At 40.5% G+C, this 27,547-nt stretch overlaps 1 protein-coding gene across 1 annotated transcript; it reads left to right on the top strand.

The window, feature by feature from the left end:
- The first annotated feature begins 105 nt into the window (after window positions 1–105).
- Window positions 106–27,059, top strand: LOC306861356 (uncharacterized protein). Its single transcript, XM_079403574.1, has 3 exons — window positions 106–159; window positions 4,118–4,495; window positions 22,283–27,059. The coding sequence occupies exons 2-3, from the start codon at window positions 4,150–4,152 to the stop codon at window positions 23,644–23,646; spliced, it is 1,710 nt and encodes a 569-aa protein (XP_079259700.1). The 5' UTR covers window positions 106–159; window positions 4,118–4,149; the 3' UTR covers window positions 23,647–27,059.
- Window positions 27,060–27,547: the final 488 nt, after the last annotated feature.

Raw genomic sequence — 27,547 nt, 5'->3', positions numbered from 1 at the left:
TTTATTCTTTGAATGAATCCATGATCTGATTGTTTGAATGTGTTTTCTGTATGTGAATTTCTATTATTATTTTTAGCGCGTGAACGGGACTTTTATTTTGGTGTGGTGACATCATAAGGCTGCGTCGCGCTGCCGCATCCGAGTTTCTGCTGGAGAAAGGTTTGTTTTTAATCATTTCAGGAGTTTAAACCAAAAATAACTCTCTCTGATAATTAAATAGAGAACTGTGAGATGAGTTAATAATGAATGTAACACTGTCATACTTCTAACAACAATAACGAACGGTTTTTGTGAGTAAACATTTCAGTCTCTGTTCATCACAAACACTGTTTGCTCACTGACCAGTCCTGATAAACAAATAGAGATAAAAACAATAACAGCTTGATTTCAACTTGTTAAGATTCTGCATAATTTGCATTATTGTATTAAGTTAATTTGTAGTGCTCGTTTTGAGTGTTTTTGTTTAATCAGGTTATTAACTCTCACTCTGACTGACTCCCTTACTAGTGCGCTGACTACTGAACTAGTGCGCTGACTACTGAACTAGTGCACTGACTGCTGAACTAGTGCGCTGACTGCTGAGCTAGTGCGCTGACTGCTGAGCTAGTGCGCTGACTACTGAACTAGTGCGCTGACTCCCATACTAGTGCGCTGACTCCCTTACTAGTGCACTGACTCCATTACTAGTGCGCTGACTACTGAGCTAGTGCACTGACTACTGAACTGACTGGTGATATAGTGCGCTGACTGCTGAACTAGTGCGCTGACTGCTGAACTAGTGCGCTGACTCCCTTACTAGTGCACTGACTACTGAACTAGTGCGCTGACTACTGAACTAGTGCACTGACTACTGAACTGACTGCTGAACTAGTGCGCTGACTGCTGAACTAGTGCGCTGACTGCTGAACTAGTGCACTGACTGCTGAACTAGTGCGCTGACTCCCTTACTAGTGCGCTGACTGCTGAACTAGTGCGCTGACTGCTGAACTAGTGCGCTGACTGCTGAACTAGTGCGCTGACTGCTGAACTAGTGCGCTGACTGCCTTACTAGTGCACTGACTACTGAACTAGTGCGCTGACTGCTGAACTAGTGCGCTGACTCCCTTACTAGTGCACTGACTACTGAACTAGTGCGCTGACTACTGAACTAGTGCGCTGACTGCTGAGCTAGTGCGCTGACTGCTGAGCTAGTGCGCTGACTGCTGAGCTAGTGCGCTGACTACTGAACTAGTGCGCTGACTCCCATACTAGTGCGCTGACTCCCTTACTAGTGCACTGACTCCATTACTAGTGCGCTGACTACTGAGCTAGTGCACTGACTACTGAACTGACTGCTGAACTAGTGCGCTGACTGCTGAACTAGTGTGCTGACTGCTGAACTAGTGCGCTGACTGCTGAACTAGTGCGCTGACTCCCTTACTAGTGCGCTGACTCCCTTACTAGTGCACTGACTCCATTACTAGTGCGCTGACTACTGAACTGACTACTAAACTAGTGCGCTGACTACTGAACTAGTGCGCTGACTGCTAAACTAGTGCGCTGACTGCTGAACTAGTGCGCTGACTGCTGAACTAGTGCGCTGACTGCTGAACTAGTGCGCTGACTGCTGAACTAGTGCGCTGACTGCTGAACTAGTGCGCTGACTGCTGAACTAGTGCGCTGACTGCTGAACTAGTGCGCTGACTACTGAACTAGGGAGCTGACTACCAAACGAGTGCGCTGACTACCAAACTAGTGCGCTGACTACCGGACTGACTGCTGAGCTAGTGCAGTGACTACTGAACTGACTACTAAACTAGTACGCTGATTACTGAGCTAGTGTGCTGACTAACGAGCTAGTGCGCTGACTACTGAACTAGTGCGCTGATTACTGAACTATAATTTGCATTATTGTATTAAGTTAATTTGTAGTGCTCGTTTTGAGTGTTTTTGTTTAATCAGGTTATTAACTCTCACTCTGACTGACTCCCTTACTAATGCGCTGACTACTGAACTAGTGCGCTGACTCCCATACTAGTGCGCTGACTCCCATACTAGTACGCTGACTACTGAACTAGTGCGCTGACTCCCATACTAGTACGCTGACTACTGAACTAGTGCGCTGACTCCCTTACTAGTGCACTGACTCCATTACTAGTGCGCTGACTACTGAGCTAGTGCACTGACTACTGAACTGACTGCTGAACTAGTGCGCTGACTGCTGAACTAGTGCGCTGACTGCCGAACTAGTGCGCTGACTGCCGAACTAGTGCGCTGACTACTGAACTAGTGCGCTGACTCCCTTACTGGTGCGCTGACTCCCTTACTAGTGCACTGACTCCATTACTAGTGCGCTGACTGCTGAACTAGTGCGCTGACTACTGAACTAGTGCGCTGACTCCCTTACTAGTGCACTGACTACTGAACTGACTGCTGAACTAGTGCGCTGACTGCTGAACTAGTGCGCTGACTGCTGAACTAGTGCGCTGACTGCTGAACTAGTGCGCTGACTACTAAACTAGTACACTGATTACTGAGCTAGTGTGCTGACTAACGAGCTAGTGCGCTGACTGCTGAACTAGGGAGCTGACTACCAAACTAGTGCGCTGACTACCAAACTAGTGCGCTGACTACCGAACTGACTGCTGAGCTAGTGCAGTGACTACTGAACTGACTACTAAACTAGTACGCTGATTACTGAGCTAGTGTGCTGACTAACGAGCTAGTGCGCTGACTACTGAACTAGTGCGCTGATTACTGAACTAGTGCGCTGACTGCTGAGCTAGTGCGCTGACTGCTGAGCTAGTGCGCTGACTGCTGAACTAGTGCGCTGACTGCTGAACTAGTGCGCTGACTACTGAACTGTCTGCTGAACTAGTGCGCTGACTGCTGAACTAGTGCGCTGACTACCGAACTAGGGAGCTGACTACCAAACTAGTGCGCTGACTACCGAACTGACTGCTGAGCTAGTGCAGTGACTACTGAACTGACTACTAAACTAGTACGCTGATTACTGAGCTAGTGTGCTGACTAACGAGCTAGTGCGCTGACTAACGAGCTAGTGCGCTGACTACCGAACTGACTGCTGAGCTAGTACAGTGACTACTGAACTGACTACTAAACTAGTACACTGATTACTGAGCTAGTGTGCTGACTAACGAGCTAGTGCGCTGACTACTGAACTAGTGCGCTGATTACTGAACTAGTGCGCTGACTGCTGAGCTAGTGAGCTGACTGCTGAGCTAGTGCGCTGACTACTGAGCTAGTGCGCTGACTACCAAGCTGACTGCTGAACTAGTGCGCTGACTGCTGAACTAGTGCGCTGACTACAGAACTAGGGAGCTGACTACCAAACTAGTGCGCTGACTACCAAACTAGTGCTCTGAATACCGAACTAGTGCGCTGACTACTGAACTAGTGCGCTGACTACAGAACTAGTGCGCTGACTACAGAACTAGTGCGCTGACTACAGAACTAGGGAGCTGACTACGAAACTAGTGCGCTGACTACCAAACTAGTGCACTGACTACCGAACTGACTACTGAGCTAGTGCGCTGACTACTGAACTAGTGCGCTGACTACTGAACTGTAGACTACTGAACTGACTACTGAACTAGTATGCTGATTACTGAACTAGTGCGCTGACTAACGAGCTAGTGCGCTGACTACTGAACTAGTGCGCTGACTCCTGAACTAGTGCGCAGACTTCTGAACTAGTGCGCTGACTGCTGAACTAGTGCGCTGACTGCTGAACTAGTGCGCTGACTGCTGAGCTAGTGCGCTGACTACTGAACTAGTGCGCTGACTCCTGAACTAGTACGCTGACTGCTGAACTAGTGCGCTGACTGCTGAACTAGTGCGCTGACTGCTGAACTAGTGCGCTGACTGCTGAGCTAGTGCGCTGACTCCTGAACTAGTGCGCAGACTTCTGAACTAGTGCGCTGACTCCTGAACTAGTGCGCTGACTCCTGAACTAGTGCGCTGACTCCTGAACTAGTGCGCTGACTCCTGAACTAGTGCGCAGACTTCTGAACTAGTGCGCAGACTTCTGAACTAGTGCACTGACTACTGAAGTAGGGAGCTGATTGAGACACACACAGAGATCTGTCTGTTAATTATTCTTATCTTAAACACACAGAAAAACTCCTGCTGAAGCACACGGTTATAAAGATGGAGTTTATTAAAGAGGAGAGAGAAGACCTGAAGATTGAAGATTTCAAACATGAAGATACTGAAGAACAACAAACAGAGATGATGTATATTATAGAGGAGAGTGGAGACGTGATGACTGTAGAAAATACTGAGCAACAAACAGAGATTATGTATATTATAGAGGAGAGTGGATACATGATGATTGTAGAAAATACTGAGCAACAAACAGAGATGATGTATATTATAGAGGAGACGAATGAAGTCAAACAAGAAGATACTGAGGAACAAACAGAGATGATTATTAAAGAGGAGAGTGAAGACGTGAAGAATGAAGTCAAACATGAAGATACTGAGGAACAAACAGGTCAGTTTCATCACTCATTCTGTCTCATGAATCTCTTTATCTCACATATTAAATGATGATAAACAGTAAATAGCCAAAACAAAACAAGTATTTTGTGTAACATTAAGCCCAGTATCTATTTCTGAATTTAAAATAATGAAAAACATTACTTTCTATCACTTAGTTTTGCAACAGTATCTGGGTCAATGACGTGATGCTAATTGTTTTTGTGTCTATATGGTTTAATTAAACTTAAAAGGGTTCGAATTTAAAAATAAATGTGCAAATTAATTGCATACATTCTCCTTTTTTGTGAACCAAGTCTAAAAAGGTTTTAATTCATGTTGAGAGAATATTTGGGGCATGATTGCAAAAATATCAATGCGGTGTAACTGTAAAAACTTTGTATCAAATAATTGATCTTATTTAAAAAAGGTGAAATTCTCAAAACACCAGATCAGCTAGTTTGGCATAATCTTACAGTAGTACTGTTTAATAGTAAATAAAAGTAAATGGAGCACCATTGTTCTGATTATTATGATTAATTTGGGGAATTAGGAGAGTCAAGTCAAATTTCTTGCATGTCAGGGCGGTGTAACCACCATTTAAGAAGCCATTTTGTTAATATTTTGCAAGAAGATCATGTGACAGAAAATTATATCACAGAGAAGGACCTCTGGTGATACTAACTGCTGCATGCAAATGTTAGTAACTCGCTTTAAAATGTGAAATAATTTGACATTTTAGGGTATGGTCAGGTATTCTTAGGCATAGATGTAAAATGGTATGACCTCAGGAATACATTGATAATTCATCATTATTATAAAAATGAGTAAGAACTTTAAAAGTTACATTTGAAATGTTTCCACCAAGGCCATGTACTTACAGAGGTGTCCGTGAAAATGCCTGTCAATTTTTTATTTTTTTTTTATTTAAATTGAAATGTCAAGTGGTGTAACCGGTTAAAACGTGCAAGCCTATTACAAGCCTTTCTGTTAGGGGCCAATTTAGTCAAATATCACTAGTTTATGATGCTGATTAAAGATGTAATATAAACTAACCTACTGTTTTAAATTATTTTCAAGTGTGTTAATGTTATATTTTTTGAGAAACTGGTTCTTTATCTACAACCTTATTATTAAAGGTGCAGTGTGTAATATTTAGGATGATCTATAGACAGAAATGCAATATAATATACATAACTATGTTTTCAGAGGAGTATAAAGACCTTACATAATGAACCGTCATGTTTTTATTACCTCCATATACCGCGGGTCCCCTCACATGGAAGACGCCATCATGTTCTACAGCTATCTACAGTAGCCCTTAACGGACAAACTGCTCTACAGAGCGCGTTTCATCACTGTTATTCTTGCGAAAAAACACTGACACAATGATGAACAAGTAACAGCAATATTCGCAATGACATCGGTTTATTGAATAATTAAGTAAATATAATTCCTTAATTTACCTTTGTAAAGAAACCTCATTGCTCTCCGCGATCTCAAACGACGGCATCTTAGCCCTGTATCGGCCACCGTAGCTTCTCTAAAGGGAGACCACTAGATGCCGCTAAACTACACACTGCACCTTTAAAGCTCTGCAAGTCTAGGATAAAATGATTATGTTGCATAACATTAGTGTTTTTTAAATGTTTAGCTTTAATGCATATTTCTATACTATTCACTTAACATTTTAAAGGGATAGTTCGCCCAAAAATGAAAATTACCACCTGATTTATTCACCTTCAAGCCATCCAAGGTGCATATGACTTTCTTCTTTCAGACAGATACAATCAGCATTATATTAAAATAATGCTCTTCCAAGCATTATAATGAATGGGTGATATTCAATAGTCAAATAGAAGTCCAATAAACTGTATCCATCCATCATGAAAAAGTGCTCCAGATGGCTCCTGGGGTTAATAAAGTCCTCCTGAAGCGAATCAATGTGCTTTTGTAAGCAAAATATCTGTATTTAAAACTTTAGCTTCCGCTAACCGCTGTATGCGCGTTTATAAACCGTAATCTCTAGCTTCTGCTAACTGTCGTACGCGTGTTCACGAGAGAGTGGTGTTCCAGCGGATGATGTAGGATGTAGCGTAAGCTCTGGTGAGAAGTGACGAATGCGGAGTCATAGAGGAGAGAGTGGAACAAAACACTGGTCACAAATTAGAAGTACAAAATGAGGATTTGTAAAGAAACATGTTGGAGGATTTTTTTAAAAACATTTTTGGGTGAATTATCCCTTTAAGCAATATATAGCATCATGTGATATGTACATGCATAAATGATTAAAAATGTGGTAGAAGAAAGTGGGAGTCTATATCTGAACATAAATTAACTGATAAAAAAAATGTTAAGCAAAGTAACCGTCTGTAAAATACAATTCATTTAATTTCTGATATTTTATAATTAATATGATATAACAGAGCCCCTTTTTCCCCCAATAGATGCCACAATACAGTACAAAATTACAATAAGAAAATTAAATATACAAGTCGAGTTCACTGTTCATCACTGATGATTTCTTGTCAGATATTGTTTCTTAAAAGTAATTACAGTATCAGACATGTTCATCACTATGATAATTTCGTGTTGCCAGATTATTATAATTTTTTTTTTTTGGCATTGAAAAAAAAAAAAAGCACTTCAGCTTAACTTGTTGACAGTCATGCTTGATTTTCAGTGTCAGTTTCTTCAACAAACAATGGCCTTTGGCTGTAGAAGCAACATGGTCAGGTGGTGTGGTTTGTGTCAGTTGGCGTAACCAGTATTTTTCATAAAAATATAATATACAGGAAAATTAACGTGGAATAAAATGTAATCATCTAGTTTAGTAAAAAAATATTAAAAACCATATTATTATGCATAATTTGTCAAAGATTATTTAGAAAACAGGTGTTTAGAAAACAGGTGTTTTCAGCATATGTTCCGCCATATATTGCAAAACGCATTAAAATGTACATTTAGAGATAACTCTAAGATTTATTTTTGTGTAATATTTTAAAACGAAGTATTTATTTCTGAGTAAGCTTACATGCCATATTGGTGGGTAAAATATTTAATATTTCTCATTCTTTGGCGGTTACACCACTTGACATTTTCATGTACAATCAGTCTTAACTTTTGTAAAAAATGGTGCATGTCATTTTTAATTACATAAAATCAACATAAACACGCCGTGCACATTTTAAAATGCCTGAAGCATGCTTTTAAAACATGTTTTTTTTTTTTTAATTTCTCATCTTGCCAACCCCTTTTTGTCACTGACCCATCACACTTGTAAAAAGCAAAAGTGTGAATGTGAGTGAGATTTGTCTATAATTAATTTTTTTATTGTCATCCTCACAATCACTTTATTAATGCAGGGTCTTGTAAACATTACTTTCTCTCCAGACATGAATAACTCTGATTAAAACCCCTTTACTCTTCAAAATACTAACATTTAACAGGAAATGAGACTGAAAAAGATTTTCTCCTTTTGAGAAAAATGTAATAAACACTGTTTTTGTTTGTCACATTTTCCTGTGATGGACATGGAAGCTGACAATATTCAAAACTTCACAGCACAGCTGAGAGTACAGTATTTGTCTAGTATGTTACAGATGAGGGTCTGTCTGTAGTTAATCAGTTCTCTTGGTTCAGTCTTTGGGTTATAGTCCTGCACAAGACAGTTTTCTGGATCCCGCTCGCGCTGAATTTCTCACCGTTGCCCATCGCACTCAAGAGTAGAGCCGTAATGTAATTGTTTGCAGTTACAAGTTTAACGGGTGTATTTGGAGTAAAATTCATTTCTCCTAAAGATTACTTTCTCTTTTAGGCCGTGTTGCGTTTCTCTGTATCATAAAGTCCAGTGGAAGGCTTCTAAACATGTTAATTCGTTTGTTGCATATCCAAATAAAAGGATTACATGCCGAGAGACTTGCTATCTTTTATTCTTATAAAGTGCAAAAAAGTGCTCAGTGCATGTTAAAATCAACAAACGTTTCGGTCACGCAGGACCTTCCTCCAGTGTTCACACACTATTGAAACGGTTCATTTTCCTATTAATTTTCCACATCTCAACACACGTGTATCTAATCAATTCAATTAATGAATCTGTAACAGACCATTTAGCCTACTTCAATGGCAATTTACAAATATATCCAGAGGAGATCTAGAAAGAATCAGAATGAGCTTTATTGGCCAAGTATGTTTACACATACGAGGAATTTGTTGTAGTGACAGAAGCTCCACAGTGCAACAGAAAGACAGTAACAGGACAGGACACAGGTAATGAAACAAAATAACAACAAATAGCCAATAACCAATGTACAAAAAAAAAAAAAAAAAGTACAATATATAATAGACAACTATGTATATACAGGTCAAGTATGTGCAAATTAGAATGATAAAAATAAATATGGTGAATGGATGTATTAATGTATTAGTTGTGTGTTCCATGTTTATTATTGAGTGTTCATGAGATGGATTGCCTGAGGGAAGAAACTGTTCCTGTGTCTGGTCGTTCTGGTGCTCAGAGCTCTGTAGCGTCGACCAGATGGTAACAGTTCAAAGAGGGAGTGTGCTGGATCTGAGGGGTCCAGAGTGATTTTACCAGCCCTTTTGCTCACTCTGGATAAGTACAGTTCTTGGAGAGTGGGGAGGGTTGTACCAATGATTCGCTCAGCAGTCCGGACTACCCTCCGTAGTCTTCTGAGGTCAGATTTGGTAGCTGAGCTGAACCAGACAGTTATTGAGGTGCAGAGGATGGATTCAATGATGGCAGAGTAGAACTGTTTCAGTAAGTCCTGTGGCAGGTTGAACTTCCTCAGCTGGCGAAGAAAGTGCAACCTCTGCTGGGCCTTCCTGACAATGGAGTCAATGTGAATATCCCACTTTAGGTCCTGAGAGATGGTGGTGCCCAGGAATCTGAATGACTCCACTGCAGTCACAGTGCTGTTCATGATGGTGAGTGGGGGGAGAGCAGGGGGGTTTCTCCTGAAGTCCACAATCATCTCCACAGTTTTGAGCGTGTTCAGCTCCAGGTTGTTAAGACTGCACCAGACAGCCAGCTCCTTAACCTCCTGTCTGTAAGCAGACTCGTCACCGTCCTGGATGAGGCCGATCAGTGTGGTGTCGTCTGCAAACTTCAGGAGCTTGACAGAGGGGTCTTTAGATGTGCAGTCGTTGGTGTAGAGGGAGAAGAGCAGTGGGGACGCAGCCCTGAGGAGCTCCAGTGCTGATGGTTCGAGTGCTGGATGTGAATTTACCAAGCTTTACTAACTGCTGTCTGTCTGTCAGGAAGCTGTTGATCCACTGGCAGACGGAGGTGGGAACGGAGAGCTGGGTTAGTTTATTCTGAAGGGTTTCCGTGATGATGGTGTTAAAAGCAGAGCTGAAGTCCACAAACAGGATCCTCACATAAGTCCCTGGTCTGTCCAGATGCTGCAGGATGAAGTCCAGTCCCATGTTGACTGCATCATCCACAGACCTGTTTGCTCTGTAGGCAAACTGCAGGGGGTCCAGTGACGTCCTTCAGATAAGCCAAGACCAGTCTTTCAAATGATTTCATGACCACAGACGTTAGGGCCACAGGTCTGTAATCATTAAGTCCAGTAATTTTGTGTTTCTTTGGGACGGGGATGATGGTGGAGCGTTTGAAGCATGAGGGGACTTCACACAGCTCCAGTGATCTGTTGAAGATCTGTGTGAAGATGGGGGCCAGAAATCGTTTAAGTCGTCTGCCAGGTGTTGATTCTCCAGAGTGCTGGGGGATGGAGTCTTGTAGCTGGTGATATCCTTCATTCCTTTCCACACTGAAGCAGGATCACTGGAAGAGAATTTGTTCCTGAGCTTGTCAGAATAATTCCTCTTTGCCGCTCTGATCTCCTTTTCCAGTGTGTATTTGGCCTGTTTGTACAAGACTTTATCCCCCTTTCTGTGAGCATCTTCTTTGGCCTGACGGAGCTGTCTGAGTTTGGCAGTGAACCATGGTTTGTCATTGTTGTAGAATAGATGAGTCCTGGTAGGAATGCACATGTCCTCACAGAAACTGATATAAGATGTTACAGTCTCTGTGAGCTCGTCCAGATCATTTGCAGCAGCTTCAAAAACAGTCCAATCAGTCAGGTCGAAACAGGCTTGTAAGTCCTGCTCTGTTTCATTAGTCCATCTTTTAACAGATCTTAATACAGGCTTTGCAGACTTAAGTTTCTGCCTGTAGGATGGAATAAGATGAACCAAACCGTGATCAGAGAAAGATACAAAATCTAAAAAAAATCTAAATCTCCATACAATCCAACATAATATAATTGACCAATGTGTGAACAAAAAAAAACAACAAATACATTATTTAAAAAAAACTAGACAAATTGAAATCTTCATTCAAACCATTTGGTTGTACGGTGTTAAGACAAAAAAAAATCCAGTTAGTTTCAGTTTGTAATAATTCACATTCCAAACTCATATGACGACGCTTCAGAAGTATTATATCTATTCCACAAAATGACAGTTCATTAACTTAATGATTTAACTTGGTGAAATGTCAGGCAACAGGTGATTTACTGTCGGCTAGGGCTGGGCGATATGACGATATTATCATATATCGACGATGTCTCTTAAGAATCACAATGTCTATGTTGAAAATCAGTACCACACGATAATCGAAAATATCGGAAAATAACAATTAGGCTATAAAGAGGAAGGAGCTAAATATAAATTTTAATAGCCTAGTACAAGCCTATCATTCACTTACCTTTTTTGTTTTTAATGCATGCATACACCTTAAAGCACATCATTAAAAGGTTGATAAGAAGCCGCTGTCTATTTTCATTGTGCAGAGAAGCGCGTTAAAAAGCAACACTGTAGCCTATACTTTGACTACAGTTTAAAATATCTTTAGAAATATTAAACATTAATTAGCACTAGCAGAACAGAAATAATAGGATTATAATAATTAAGCAAATGAAACACAGAAAAAGCAAATCAAATTACATTTATTGACAAACTGCATTTATCAGCAACCCATAGGCTATTCAACAAATTCTTCCGTTTGAAAACAAATGGTGGGTGTCCAAAAAAAAAAAAAAAAATTAAATCAACTGCGTTCGAAAATCACAACTAAAAATTAAAATGCATTATTTCGATTTAAGACCCAATATATTTATAACATATATGTTATAACACTTAAGAATAAAACAAACAAACGGAAAAACTCCACACGGCTATTGAACCTAACATTTATTAAACATTGCCTGAGGAGTTCATCTAACGCAGATTTCTGGACAGGAAAACCAGCATATTCACCTTTTCCGGGGTTAAAGCGTTACGGAATGGAGTGACAATTTGACCTGCTGTGCCAAAAACCCTCTCCGACGGACTACTTGATGCAGGCACACACAAGAATTTTCGGACTGCACAAGACATGAGGGGAAGCGACGTTCGTTATTCTTCCACCACGCATGTGGATTCTCTTCTCCGTCAATTACATCCTCCAAAAGATAGGCCGTAAGCTCAGTCGCTGCCCGATCCGCGTCGCTTGTGGGGGGTTTTTTGGCCTTTCCAAGGAGACCACTCAATGTGATTTTTTTTTTTCTTTTTCAAAGGCGTTTCTTGAGAGCTCGTGCTTGGTTGTTCTTCTTCAGTATTCTCGTGATTTTTGTTTTGAAGGCAGTCATTAATTGCATCAAGGAGTTCGTTCTTAGTTTGCTCCATTTTGTCCACATTAAAGCCACCTCTGTAGCGGGGATCAAGCATAGCGCTGATTCTGAGAAGTTTCTGGGTTGCGATATTGTCATATTTGGAGTCTAATTCCTTCAAAATGCCTGTCTTAATTTTTCTGCTTAGCTGTGTGTCGTCATCTGATTCCGCTAAAGTGCGACGTGTGTGCTCGAGCACTGGGGTGACAGACGAAAAGACTCTCCTGACAAAACGTCGGTCAAGTCTGCTACAGGCTTTAACCCGCTGCTTACTGCCTCCAGGACTGAAATATATTGCCAGGTTAAGTTTGGTAGTGGACGCCGGCTTTTGTCATCCGCAAACACCCGGCGTATTGCTGGAGCCTGCTCCAGAATCCTTTCAGTCATTTTTAGCTTTGAGCCCCAGCGCGTGGGGCAGTCCTACAATTAATAAATAAACAATATTAATCACGGGCTGTATTTTTTTCTAAAAATGAGTGTCATTTAACATAAATATAAAACATAGTGTTTTATATTTGTTTTGTTTTTTTTAAAGATAGATCTAACTTGCATGTTGTATTCTGTCAAACTGTATCCATTAACAGTGTGGTTATGTAAAAATGTTAGGCTATGTCAGGCCTATTAAATACTTATCGATATTGGTGTTGGAATAAAATATATCAAAACATATAAAACTGGATAGCCTATAGCTTACCGTTACGAGAGAGTGATGAGGGATGTTAAGCTCTTTTTGCGCTCTCATGAGTTCACGTCTTCTGTGCCAGCTCTTCGAGAACTGCCCTTTAATTGCCCGGCAAACGCCAAACGCTCGGTCTGTACTGCCCTTCTCCTTTTGTAGTGAATTGGTAATGGCTACATTCAAATTATGCCCAAAGCAGTTAAGTCACTGCCAATTTAACTGCCGTATGGCTGCAACGATATTAGCGCCGTTGTCTGTGGTAACACACACAATTTTTCCTTCATCGATGCGCTATTCATTTACGCTTTCCAACAGACTTTCTGCTAAATAGTATGATTACCAAATTATAATTACAATCACCTGTTTCAAATCACATCATTATTTAACCAATTTACCTCATTACTAGCCCTAAATTGCTCCTGTCCCAACTTTTTTTGGAATGTGTTGTAGGTCTGAATGACAGGAAAGGATGTATATTTACAAATGACATGAAGTTGACCAGACAAAACATGAAATATTTTGTGTTCATATTGTCTGCAATGAAATACAAGTCAAAGTAAATTTAGAAATCACTACTTTCTTTTTTTATTTGCGTTTTCCATGCTGTCCCAACCTTTTCTGATTTGGGGTTGTAGAAATAAACCATGGGTGAAGTGGAAGTAGCCCCACCTTGCACCTCTCACGCAGCCGATTCCAGAGCCAAGCTAGTGCACCCCCCACTACATGGTTATGATGTTAGAGCCCAGAGCAGATAGGGAGCTCATGCCCACCATGAACACGGAGCCAGAGCCGATGCCCCAACGGAACCAGAGCCTATAGCCACCTCTTGTCCAGAGCCCAATCCCCACAGTGAGCCTGACCATCCTGTGCCACCATGGGAGTACAGATTGTCAAACCAGCTTTACAGTATAAAACTGAAAAATAGTATGTCGATAATGCAAGAGGATGATGGTTAACACTCAATTTTCCAGATAAAGTCAGTTCATCATTGATTCCGTGATTTAATTGTCCAGCATAGTTCAGTTCAAATAGATGCACAATCAGTGTGCGAGCAAGTCAACAATAATGCCAGATATTATGTGTCCCCAACTAAGAAAGCCAACGGCGACAGTGGCAAGGAAACAAAACTCCATCAAAACAGAAATTGAGAGGGGGAAAATAAAAAACTTGAGTAACCAGACTCAGTCAGGGGGCCAGTTCTCCTCTGGCCAGATGAAACCATGAAATTCCAGAGTATAAGAAGTCAGAATTGAGAAGAGGACTCGTTGGGTTCCTGTGGTCTGTGCCGATGGCGGTCGAGATCTTCGCAGGAGATTTGTGTTTAGGGCTCATATAGTTGACACTAGTTGGTTTCTGCTGACATTCAAGGCTCTAGAGGTCATCTCTAGGTGCTGATTCACAATCTGGACTGGATATGGACTGGATCTGGTGGCTGCAGTGACCATCTGATCTGGATACAGTCTGGATCTGGGTGGCTACGGTGATCTCGGAATAAGAAAGAAACAGACTAATATTAGTGTAGATGTCATTCTTCTTACGATGTAACAAGTGCATCGTGTGTTATGGAAAGTATTCCTGGTTCTGGTTGACCTAATTAATGCAGCCAAACAATCCTTTAAAGGATTTGATTTATAGAAATGTGTGTAAACCAGGTTAAAGAGATGGTTCTTTAATCTAGATTTAAACTGACAGAGTGTCTGCCTCCTGAACAACGCTAGGTAGATTGTTCCAGAATTTGGGCACTAAATAGGAAAAGGATCTGGTTCCCGCAGTTGATTTTGATTTTCTAAGTATTATCAAATGGCCAGAGTTTTAAGATTGCAGAGGACATGAAGAACTATTAGAGTTCTTCTCAAAGAGCTTACTCAAGTACTGTAATAGCAACAAAACATAATAAAGTTGTCTGGAGCCAGAGAAAAGAAGTCTGTGTGACAGGTTACAATCTGCAACCCTTTCCCTCTCAGTTCGCTCTGAGACAATACTGGTTTTATATGCTGGCTTCCTCCTGAGTGCAGCCAATCAGTGGAGCTGAATTGAATAGGTAGCAAATCAGCAACAGGTGTATCCAGTCACCTCCAGGACAGTGACAGCAGTAGACATGAAAAAGAGAAAAACAATGACAAAAGAAAACACACCTCAAGACACACAAAACAATCAAAAACACGTCTCAGGACTTAACAATGTATATGTTTTTGTAATTTAGGACACATCTAATATATATCATAGCATTGATATTACCTAAGAAGCTAAAGTAAATACGCTAGAAAACTGCTCACTATCAAGAACCCACATTTAATACATGAGCGGCATAAGAACATAAGGTAGTTGCACACCGGACGAGAAGCATAGCGCCAACTCACAGGTATTGCAGCAAGTTAATGACTGCAATCCAAAACAGTTAACAAAAGTTGACTTCTGGAATTATGTATGTATATTAATAGTTCTATATATAGCTATCTATAGGAAGTCGTGGCCTAATGGTTAGAGAGTCGGACTTGTAATCCGAAAGTTGCGGGTTCGAGTCTCGGGCCGGCAGGGATTGTAGGTGGGGGGAGTGAATGTCCAGCGCTCTCTCCACCCTCAATACCACGACTGAGGTGCCCTTGAGCAAGACACCGAACCCCCAACTGCTCCCCGGACGCTGCAGCATAAATGCCCACTGCTCCGGGTGTGTGTTCACTGCTGTGTGTGTGTGTTCACTGCTGTGTGTGTGTGTGTGTTCACTGCTGTGTGTGTGTGTGTGTGTTCACTGCTGTGTGTGTGCACGTTGGATGGGTTAAATGCAGAGCACAAATTCCGAGTATGGGTCACCATACTTGGCTGAATGTCACTTCACTTCACTTATATAAAGCATACGGATAGAAAGACAAACGCTGTGCGGAAAGATGCAAAGTATACAATCTTCCAGCCTAGGATGAAGTCATTATGTACAATAATTTGGGAGTCCCAAATTGGGACTAATGTGATTTATGGAAGGCAGCAGCTATTTGCACTTTGAAAATAGCATATTTTCTTAAAGCGGTCCTATTATGCTCTTTTACAAAGTCTTGATTTTGTTTTGGGGGTGTACTAGAACATGCTCTCTTGCTCACAAAAATCACATTATTTTTCATATAATTTACATTATTACTAAGGATGCAACGATACCATTTTTCCAGAACCGATCCGATACCGAAAATTCTGAGTATCTGCCGATACGATCCAATCTGATACCAGCACAGTTTTTTTTAAATCGATGTAGAATTTCTATACTTCTCTGTTTTAACCTGATTGTCAGTCTTTTGTTTGTTAAACACAATCTACTACATATAGATAACTTCATTTTAATGAAAAATAACAAATGAAATGTCAAAAATACGATTACAAACTAGGTTAGTAGATGATTCAGCTGCAAAAGATACTCTCGAAAAATCATGGGTGCACAATTTTATAAACCCTAGTGAAACATTTTTATTCACAAATAAAAGTGAATAAGTGTAGGACTTAGGGCTGGGCGATAAATCAATTTTATCGATTAACTCGAATGTGTAGTTAACTTCGACTTGTTTGAATGAAAATCAGTTTTTCCTAATAAAATATATGACACGTACTGCGGAACTCCTTAAAGGGTGTAAATATGAGATGGCAGATAAATATATATTTCAATACTTTCTCTCGCAGTTTTATCATTAGGTAATCATACTTTAAATAAAATTGCGGGCATCAGGGAGCCGCTATGAAACTGCCTTTGAATGCACGATGGCTTTTTAGTTTCACTTTCGATCGCTCGTACTCTGTTTATGGAGCGGCAGTACTTACCACACATTTTACAAGATTAGATGTTTCTCATGGTACTCAGGATCTGCAAATCATTTGTCATCGTCCTCAGTCATTTCTCCTTACTCTGTTTATGTGGTAAGTGAAATTTGATGTACTGTAATGCAGTGTTTACCATATTTATTTGTGGCGGGCTGCCACAGTATCAAAACTTCGTTTTTCAAAACGCTTTGACTTCGTTGAATAAACAAGCACTGCACGTTTCAAAATCTAAACACGGTGCGGGTGTCTTTATATCTGAAGGAAATCGACTGTCTTCAAAACATTTTGGATGTCATTTTCATTTCATCTTGCATATGATGTCTGATAAAGCAGCGTTTGTGAGCAGAGCACTAATTTGTGTACAGCGTTACCAGGGAAACTGCTATTTCTCGCCTCTAAAAGCGCTTCCTGCTGGCAGAGAAGGAATTTGCATATATGTCGCCACAGGCAACAGTTAGCATTCATTATTTGTTTTCCGTGCCTTTCTGAATACGAATTCACAATTCGGGCCAAAGGGTGTCACACAATTTTATGTCTTATGTTACATTTTATGTTACATTATTTTATGTTACATTTTTACTGTCTTTTTGGCTTGTTGTTTCTGATTGCATGTTATCCCCAATGGGGGGAATCCAGATCAAATCCCAGAAGGGGAAATCAAAACAATAAAGTTAGAACTTGTTTTGAACAATTTCTTTGTCATCTGCAGATTGATTTTAAGTAGGGGGCAATCGATTTAAATCGTAAATCTGATTTTTTTTTTTTTGGCCATATCGCCCAGCCCTAGTAGGACTATATCTGGTAAAATGGTACACACTGCTCTTTGTATTGTAAATACATTCATGAAAAAACAAGCAAATGCATTTATATATAAATAGCCTATATACTATAAAATTAAAAGTAATTTATTTTCAATCAGCACAGTAATGAAGGCAGCAACACATGCTAGATAGGACATAACAAGAAAGACTATTAATCTTTCATTGCGCAAAAGTATTATTAAACAAAAATCTACAGTAAAGAGCGGAACAAAGCGCTTATGCGCATCCCATGCACAGAATGATGCTTTTGAAGTGACATGGAGTCACAGCAGCCCTCCAAGTCCACACAGAAAAGTTCAAAGTACAAAGGGAAAAGATATTGATACGTAGTGTATTAAATCTGTGCATAAGTTTATTGATCCTTTTCTTTTAGCAGTTTTAAACCTAAGTTACTGTGCGCTCTTGAAGAGAGTTTGACTGTAGTAACTGAACGTGACACGCAGTTTGAATGCTGAATGGAGGATGACAGACAGCCGCAGCGGAGAAAAGAGTTTACATGAACTTGAACTTAATGACTATATTTATCTGTACCTTAGATTAAACTATGGAACAGCTTCAGAACACTTGAAAAATAGTGCACAAAAACTTTGATTTTGAAACGTGCAGTGCTCAACCAAGCGTTCTCCCCAACAGCCAAACATTTGAATTTCCGTAGGCGGGATTTATTTTAATGATATTCGTTTGTAAGCTCATGGCTGCTTTGTGTAATGGCCGTTTCCGGGGAAACCTCTAATTCTCCCGCTTTAAAGCGCCTCCTGCTGGCAGAGAATGAATTTGCATTTTTAATAAGTCCGTCCAAGTAGTTGTCGCTGTATCTCAGTCTGTCTGATTTCCGCAGCAAGCATATTTTGTTAGTTATCAAAAAATAATCTGCTCTAGTGGGACTTGTTAGTGTTGTTACTGATTCTATTTGGATGTCTACCGGAAGTTAAATTAGGGCCAGCGCGCATGTGCAGTGACGTTTATGTTGTTGCCGTTGAAACCGTCTATATGCAAATTTAACGGAGTTCACGTTAATGAAAGAAATACAGGCGCTGCATTTTATTCATTATCAGCTAATTTCAAGATCAGAGACCGCAACAGGAGAGAGGGCGTTTGAGAGTTTGCGTGTCGGCGTCCTGAAGAAATACTCGGCTACTCATCCGCGGTGATGCTTGTTGCATTAGCGCTGTCATATCTGACTATAACATGCCATATAGCCTAAAAAATGCTCTCACATATTTATTTTAATATTTTGGGAGAAGTAAAATGTTCATATGTGGTTTCAACAACCAGATGCGTTTACACTTGTCCAGTTTTGTCTGGAATGCGGCCCAGACAACCTCCTGAAAAAAGTTTGCCAGAAGGTGGATTCGAACTCGGGTCGATCACGTCAAAAAGAGTAGAACACACACTGCATCCTCTGCGCCATTGGAGCTGACGACCGACAGCCATCTTTTGCAGTGTTGACTAGCCTAATCCCACATTGGTGGACGGAGTTAGTGTAAAAAGATAATCCGTTTATGGAAAACTATGTGAATGGTGCTCTGCGCCATGGCTGGATTCAGAACAGTGTCCTGAGTCGCCGCAGACATTCTTTAACTTTAACTTGATAGCCCAGCATTTCCCAATCCCAGTTAACCCCCCCAACCCCACCCCACCTACTTAGTTTGTTCTAAGTGCCCTTCGAAGTGGACGTCACAGGATATTCCGCCATGATTCCAGTTCAAAACGAGTGTACGTGTTCCTTTCAAAGTGCATTAAAGTGTGCGTGTAAAATACTCTTAGTGGTAGCTAATTTGTAAAGGGAGCATCACAATGGGTTGTCAGTAAAAACATCTTCAGGCAACATCCATTTGCAAGATTTATTTTACCAATGCCAGTACATCATTCTCTCCATAGGTGTATCAGACTGGTTTCTGAACTTAAATGTACAAGAAAAATATATAAATAAATAAGTTAAGCAATCAATAAATTGCATAAAATCCAAACAAACATTGAACTTACATTGGTACACAGCCACAACACCACATGAAAGAAAACCAGAGCAGCAATCAAGGAGTGAACTGACTGCTGCTCTGAAGTAACCCTTCTTAAAGGCCCCTAATTGGAGTCAAAATAGGCTGCGGCTGTCAACAGTGGGTGGAGCTACAGTCCCCATGTCATAGGGTTTTCCAACATAGCCGCCCCAAAATATGACATCAAATTTTCAAATCTAGAAAACCACAATGACATAACACTCAAACCTGATCCTTAATAAAGGGTAAACGAATAAGGCAGCTGACAGGATGTACATAAGATTTTCCTTTGATTTCTATTTCAGCAACTCTAATACGACCGTCCTTGACCAAGAAAGTGTTTAGTACTTTGCCAATGGGCCACAGAGCATGGGGAAGTCGAGGGTCCAAAACCATAACTACATCAGAATTTCCCAAGTTACCTTGCTCTTGCTGCCATTTTTGGCGAACTTGTAGACTTGGCAGATAATTCCTGATAAAACTGGTCCAAAATTGATCTGCCAAAACCTGGCTATGTCTCCATCTTCTGTGAGATCAAGTATTAGAATCTGCAAAAATTGCTTAAGGTAATGAAGAATCTCGCCACCCCATAAGGAGCAAATTAGGAGTAACAGGATCCAAATCATTAGCATTAGAAGAGACATAACCTAAAGGTTTGGAATTCAACATTTCCTCAACCTCCACCAATACAGTTGTTAGAACTTCCTCAGTAACAACTTGACTTCCCTAGACGGATCGAAGTGCAGACTTGATAGATCGAATTTCCCTCTCCCACGTTCCTCCAAAATGTGGAGCATAAGGAGGATTGTAGGTGAATTTGATTTGATGATTCCAAAACTTCTCTTGCAAGACTGGACTTAATTGGTCAAAGGCGCTCTTCAGTTCACTTTCGCCCCCATAGAAATTAGTTTCTTAATCACAGATCACTTCATAAGGTTGTCCTCTACGAGCTATAAAACGACAGAGCGCCATTAAAAAGCTATCAGCATCAAGACTAGTCAGCAGTTCTAAATGAACACATCTAGTGGTCTGACATTTGAAAAGCAATCCCCATCGTTTCTCAGTCTTGCGACCAAACTTGATCACAAATGGCCCAATACAGTCCATTCCTGTGGACCAGAAGGGAGCTTAGGTGAAGGAAGATCAGCCATCCTAGGAACGGTCGGTTTACCTTTCCATTTTGCACATTCCAGATGCTTTCGACTATTGGATGGAACACTTTTCCCTGTTTGCAGTGCACCATACTCCTCTGCAAAATCCTTCCTTTGAGCCTGTCGCAACAGGAGAAGTTCAATCTGAGCCTTATCCAATGAAGAGTTATCAGGGTTGGCCGCCATAGCTTCCACAAGCTCATTCCACAATTTGTATTGCTGAACATCCAGCTTCACAAAGTTATCTTCAGCATTAGTAAGGCCACAAAACAGTCTTTCTTAACCTTCATCCGTCCCTCCCCAACCTATAACAAAAGAGTCCCTCGTGGGTCAAAATGACCCGAATACCCTCAACGCTACAATTTTTTTTCCAGTCCAGAATTGTTTTTTTATATATATATTTTTTCTAATTACTTATGTAGGTTTTGTTATTTTTGGTGATTTTTAATTTATTTTCCTTAAATTCTAGATTTTTTTTCATAATTTTACCAAAACAAACAAACAAAGACACAAAGGCGCGAGGACTGGGATTGGGAACCGCTGTGATAGCCTATGTTGTTTAACTGAATGTACAAAGCACAGGCCTATCATCAGCCTGTGAGACTGCCGATACACAATATTACACAATATTATTCCTGCTGTTATGTCCCCACCAGTGTGAAAAGCAAACCTACGCCCTTGGCCTGTCCGCTTTGTATCTCCGATAGCCTCATGGGCAGCATGCCGACATGTTTAGTGTTGGGCGATATGCTCATTTTACATATTGTCCTATCATCAGCCTGTGAGATTGCCGATACACAATATTATCATGCTAATTTATTTACCTACTTAGTTTCATTGCCGAATAGTGAACCAACTCCAGTATATGGCTAAAAGCAGCCTAATGTTTTAATATGACTGTATTTGTATAACAATTTTATAGAAACATTGTAAGTTACTAATTATAAAGCTTACAGTTATTCAAAAAACAGCTACAGAAAATGACCAAAGAACATGAGTATTCACTCTAGCGCGAGTATTATGCACTTTAAAAACACTCCCGTTATAATCAGTGAAGCTATTGACACAGTATGATGAATAAATCTCTTCCCCCTTATTTATGCTGCACACGTCTGCGGTGCGTTACGGCTCCGACGCAGCCACCGGAGCTGATCGCGGCCACTCTAATCAATGCCTGTGTTTATACCAGCCGCGCCGCGCATGTATCTGAAGCATCTCAGAAGTGGCTCTCCACGCTGCTTCGCTAAAGATTAGCGCCTAGATCTATTTTTGATGAATTATAATAATAATCGTCTTGCTATCGTCATAGGCATCAGCAACAGGCGATATCTCTGACTGTCATCGATACACGATACTATCAGCAGAACCCTAGTGCTGTTGCGCTTTGGGCATCCTAAGTTCTTGCCTCGTGGATCTTTCCCAATCCTGTCCCCTTCTTCCTGTCCCATGTCTGTTCCTTTCCTTTTTATACTTTCAATAAAAAAGTGAAAATGCCTTGAAAATCTGTATATCTAACATGCTGTTTCATAACCTTGTCTTTTGGTTTTAAGATTAGAGGGTAAACCTTTTGTAGTTGGTTAGAGGATATAGGACTTAGCATACATGTTGGATTTGATGATTTACATGCCTGTTGCTTGTACAAATAATCTTGTTAACTTGTTTTTGTTTATTTTGACGTTAGACCTGATGCCACTGAAAGAGGAGAGTCAAGACCTGAATGAAATGGAAGAGAACAATGAGGATGAGAAATGCCATGATTTCATGACTGGGGAAAAATCTTTGAGTGACTCGCAGACTCATGAAACAGAAGCTAGGAACCTTAAAGGCCAGATGAGAGTACATACTAAAGAGAAGCCTCATGCCTGTCAACAGTGTGGGAAGAGTTTTACAATAAAAGCAAATCTTAAGACTCACATGAGAGTTCACACTGGAGAGAAGCCTTACTCCTGTCAACAGTGTGGGAAACGTTTTGCACTAAAAGGAGATCTTAAATGTCACATGAGAGTTCACACTGGAGAGAAGCCTTACTCCTGTCAAGAGTGTGGGAAGAGTTTTGCACTAAAAGGAAATCTTAAGACTCACATGAGAGTTCACACTGGAGAGAAGCCTTACTCCTGTCAAGAGTGTGGGAAAAGGTTTGCACTAAAAAGAGATCTTAAGACTCACATGAAAGTTCACACTGGAGAGAAGCCTCATGCCTGCCGACAGTGTGGGAAGAGTTTTACACTAAAAGGAAGTCTTAACGTACACATGAGAGTTCACACTGGAGAGAAGCCTTATGGCTGCCGACAGTGTGGGAAGAGTTTTACAATAAAAGCAAATCTTAAGACTCACATGAAATTTCACACTGGAGAGAAGCCTTACTCCTGTCAAGAGTGTGGGAAAAGTTTTGCACTAAAAGGAGATCTTAAATGTCACTTGAGAGTTCACACTGGAGAGAAGCCTTACTCCTGTCAAGAGTGTGGGAAGAGTTTTGCACTAAAAGGAGGTCTGAATAGCCACATGAGAGTTCACTCGAGAGAGAGCCCTTTCACCTGCCCACAGTGTGGGAAAAGTTTCAGTCAAGAACAAAGCTTTGAAATCCACTTAAAAATCCATGTTGGAGAGAAGACGTTCAATGAGTGTGGAAAGAGTTTTGACATGAAAACAAAACTTAATGTCCACATGAGGACTCCCACTGGAGAGAAGCCTTACTCCTGTGAACTGTGTGAGAAGAGATTCACACGAAACGAAACTTTAAAGGGTCACATGGCAATTCACAAGGGAGAGAATCCTTTTGATTGTGACGAGTGTGGAAAGAGTTTCAGATATAAAAGAAACCTTAAGCAGCACATGAGGATTCACGCTGGAGAAAAACCTTTCATCTGCCCTCAGTGTGGAAAGAGCTTCACAAATAAAGGATATCTTAGGATTCACATTAGAGTTCACACTGGAGAGAAACCTTACAAGTGTCCTCATTGTAAAAAGAGTTTCAAAAATAACACAAGCCTGAAACAGCATTTGCAAACTCATTCCGTAAAGATAATTCTGATTTCCATAGCGTGACAAGAGGTTTAGAAAAAGGAGGCAATAGAAAGTGTTACTTTCACACACCACAGCTGAAAGTGAGTTTCATCTGATTTAACTTTTTGGCCATTTTTTTTTTATTTGTATTTTATTTTCTATATCCTTTACCTTTTTACTCTTCACCTGACCATCTTCTTTGCTATAGTTTCAAATATTAAGCAGACACCCTTTAATTTAGACCAGGGGATGGCAACCAATTGAGAAAACTGCATACCAATGTTTGTTTTGAGGTCCTCTGCACAATCTGACCTGTGTTGCAGCCTGGAATTGAACTGCTGGTCCATCTATTGTCCTTTTGTATTATTACACACTATTGTACCCATTTAATACTTTAAAGTTGCTTTTACACAATCTGTATTGTATCATTTGGACTAATTCGACAAATAATAGTTTTAACAAAGCAATTATTCATTAGATTAACAAATAATCACAGACCCCTCGCTCAATAAACATACTGAGTGCCAGGATGTCTGTGAAGGACCCCAGGCCCCTGGTTACCATGACAAGCCAGATCAGATAACTTTACGACCTAAAAGTATGTAGAGAGAATCTTTTCCCTAACCCAGCTCTCTGACACATACTGCTATAGGAAATGACCTCTTTCATTAATTCATAGACAAAGTTTTCTATGACCTTCCTATCTTGCATATCCCCAGGTCATTGTGTATGATTACTGCCTTCTTGTATATGGTCTTTTGTATTATATACTGTTTTATGCATGTTTATGATAGAACCACTCGTTCATGTAATCTTACCTATGACATGTTGAGTATCTACGAATTTGTCTTCTGTTGATCTAAATGAGAGTATATATTATATGTTGGTATATATGCAACATATTGGTGTTCTAAGAATCTTTAGTAGTTTTTGCATCGACACCAAGTTGAATTACATACGCAAATTACCATGTCTGGAGACAAAGAGTCTTAAACTTACCCACCAGAAGTACAAGTCACCATTGGCTCTTTGACCCCCGAGAGGTGTGACCTCCACAGAACATAAAAGGCCTCACTTCAGTGACCCGACTAGCTTTTAGTCTCTTCACTCGTCTCTCATCACCTTCTCGTCTTCTAGTGACTAAGTCCCAGAGCTGGCGCAAACGCACCTGGCTGGTCTTGACACAGAGTTTTAGCTTCTTTTAGATGCTGAGAAAATGAGGAAATGAGCTAGAGCTACCATTAAGTGTGCCAGGCTTCGGTCTTGTCTTTCCATTCAACCAAAGGTCCTCGGATCATAGCAGATGCATCTCTTACCTCTTCTTCACTTTCTACCGGGGGAAAAACTCCCAATCACCATCGGGTCAGGACATCTTTGGAATTCATCACTCTTCAAACCCGGCAGAACCTGATCGCAAGTCCAAAACCTTGAAACCATCTAGACTTATATCCGAGACTGCATCTGGACCTTTGTCAATGACAAAGGCAATGCAAGTATTGTACATTTAACTAAACAAAACAGAGGTTTAGTGTTAGCTATAGACTCCTTAATAAGTGGCACTGATGGTTTTACTCGGGTAGTTAACTGACTCTTTTCATAGCTTCATTCTCTGGTTTCCTGATGTTTTCATCTATTAAGTCTCATCTGCTCTTTCCTCATGTATGAATGATTGTATGTTTGTTTCCTTAGTTTGGTTAAATGTGTTGGCGTTTAGTTAATAAAACTTTTGTGCACAAATTACATGAGTTTCTGGTCCTGCTGGTGAATAATGTCCCTTTATGATTTTGACCCTTGCTACATGCTCTAATGCAGGGATCCTCAATTCTGGACCATTCCTGCAGAGTTTAGCTCTAACCCTAATCAAACACTCCTGAGCATGCTAATCACTTTTCAAGATCATTAGAAAATCACAGGTAGGTGAGTTTGATCAGGGTTGGAGTTAAACTGCATCAGATTCAACCTCCAGGGAAAGATTTGAGAAACCCTGCTCTAATGCATTAATACTGTAGGAAGGGATTTTCTGTGGCCAAGAAAATATCCTTTCTTAGTTGTTATGAACTGGGGCAACTGTTCCTTGCAAAGGATGTAAGACGTGTTTACCCGCTACTCCGCGAGACAGTGGTCCATTTATACATTTTTCGCAGAGTTTGGTAAAATTACTTTAAACCAGTTGAGAAACTAGATCATTAACAATAGCAGGTGCACACATATCGTCTGAAACTCACTATTATGTCGTCATCTTGAGCGAAAACAGATGTGGGCAGTCTTTAGTCCAGTCAAGACGCTTCTGACGCTGTCTCTTGTTCAAGAGTGGCTTGACACAAGGAATGCGACAGCTGAAACCCATGTCTTGCATACGTCTGTGCGTGGTGGTTCTTGAAGCACTGACTCCAGCTGCAGTCCACTCTTTGTGAATCTCCCCCACATTTTTTAATGGGTTTTGTTTCACAATCCTCTCCAGGGTGCGGTTATCCCTATTGCTTGTACACTTTTTTCTACCACATCTTGTCCTTCCCTTCGCCTCTCTATTAATGTGCTTGGACACAGAGCTCTGTGAACAGCCAGCCTCTTTAGCAATGACCTGTTGTGTCTTGCCCTCCTTGTGCAAGGTGTCAATGGTCATCTTTTGGACAACTGTCAAGTCAGCAGTCTTCCCCATGATTGTGCAGCCTACAGAACTAGACTGAGAGACCATTTAAAGGCTTTTGCAGGTGTTTTGAGTTAATTAGCTGATTAGAGTGTGGCACCACGTGTCTTCAATATTGAAAATTTTCACAATATTCAAATTTTCTGGAATACTGAATTTGGAACTTTCATTAGTTGTCAGTTATAATCATCAAAATTAAAGGAAATAAACATTTGAAATGTATCAGTCTGTGTGTAATGAATGAATCTAATATACAAGTTTCACTTTTTGAATGGTATTACTGAAATAAATCAACTTTTTCATGATATTCTAAGTTTATGACCAGCACCTGTAAATGCTACATTCGCCTCCGTTAAAACTCCCATAATTTGTATGGCCCAAAACTCATTATATGAATAATCGCGTCAACATATTCCAAGGTTATCCAGTTGCCAGATCTTGTATGAAATGCATCCGTCTCTCACAATCGAGACTCAAATTTCAACCCATTTGTCCCCTCAACTTGGCAACCTACAACCCAGTGATGCTGTTGATATCTGATGTGTGGATGGCGGTTATATCCGCAGATAATCCGTGGGTCGGGTAATAAAAAAATGCATTCTGATTATTTGTGGGTGGGTCGCAGGTGGACACGATAAATCATTAATGATGCAAATATTAACTACATTTTCTAAAATATGAACATGTTTTAAATAAATTTTTTCCTCAGGCATACGACTTTGTGTGTGTGTGTGTGTATTCGCCTGTTCGGGAAGTTGCAGTGACAGAAAAAGTTCACTGGTATGGGAGGAGAATACTTGGTGCTTATAATAAAATAATAATAATAAAAAACTATACATGTAAATTGAGATATAGCTTACACTTCAAAAGGCTATGGTTTAATTAAATATGAGCACTGCAAGTTTCAAAGTCAGGCGCTGCTGCGGCTTTGTTTACTGCAGTTACCGGGGATATGGCTATATTCCAGGGAAAAAGACTCCACCCCTTCCCCCATAGACACGCCCCATGGCCCTCTGCAACCGCCCAAGTTTGTCATGTGGCCCCTTGGGAAAATTAATTGCCCACCCTTTAGTTAAACGAAGCAAGATATTACATCACCTCCAACATCTAGGTGCTCACATTGTTTATCTTCAAGAAACTCTTCTCAAAATTCATGATCATTTACTGTTAAGGAGAAGATGGGTTGGTCAAGTATTCCACTCCAAATTTCAGGGTAAAGCCAGGGGTGCCACTATTCTCATACACAAATCAGTGTCCTTTGTGTGTTCCGATGTCATTGCAGACTCTAATGGGAGA

This window comes from Barbus barbus, assembly GCF_936440315.1.
Source record: "Barbus barbus genome assembly, chromosome: 42".
Taxonomy (NCBI): domain Eukaryota; kingdom Metazoa; phylum Chordata; class Actinopteri; order Cypriniformes; family Cyprinidae; genus Barbus; species Barbus barbus.
Note: the sequence above shows the minus strand (reverse complement) of the source record. Positions and strands in the feature narration are given on the sequence as shown.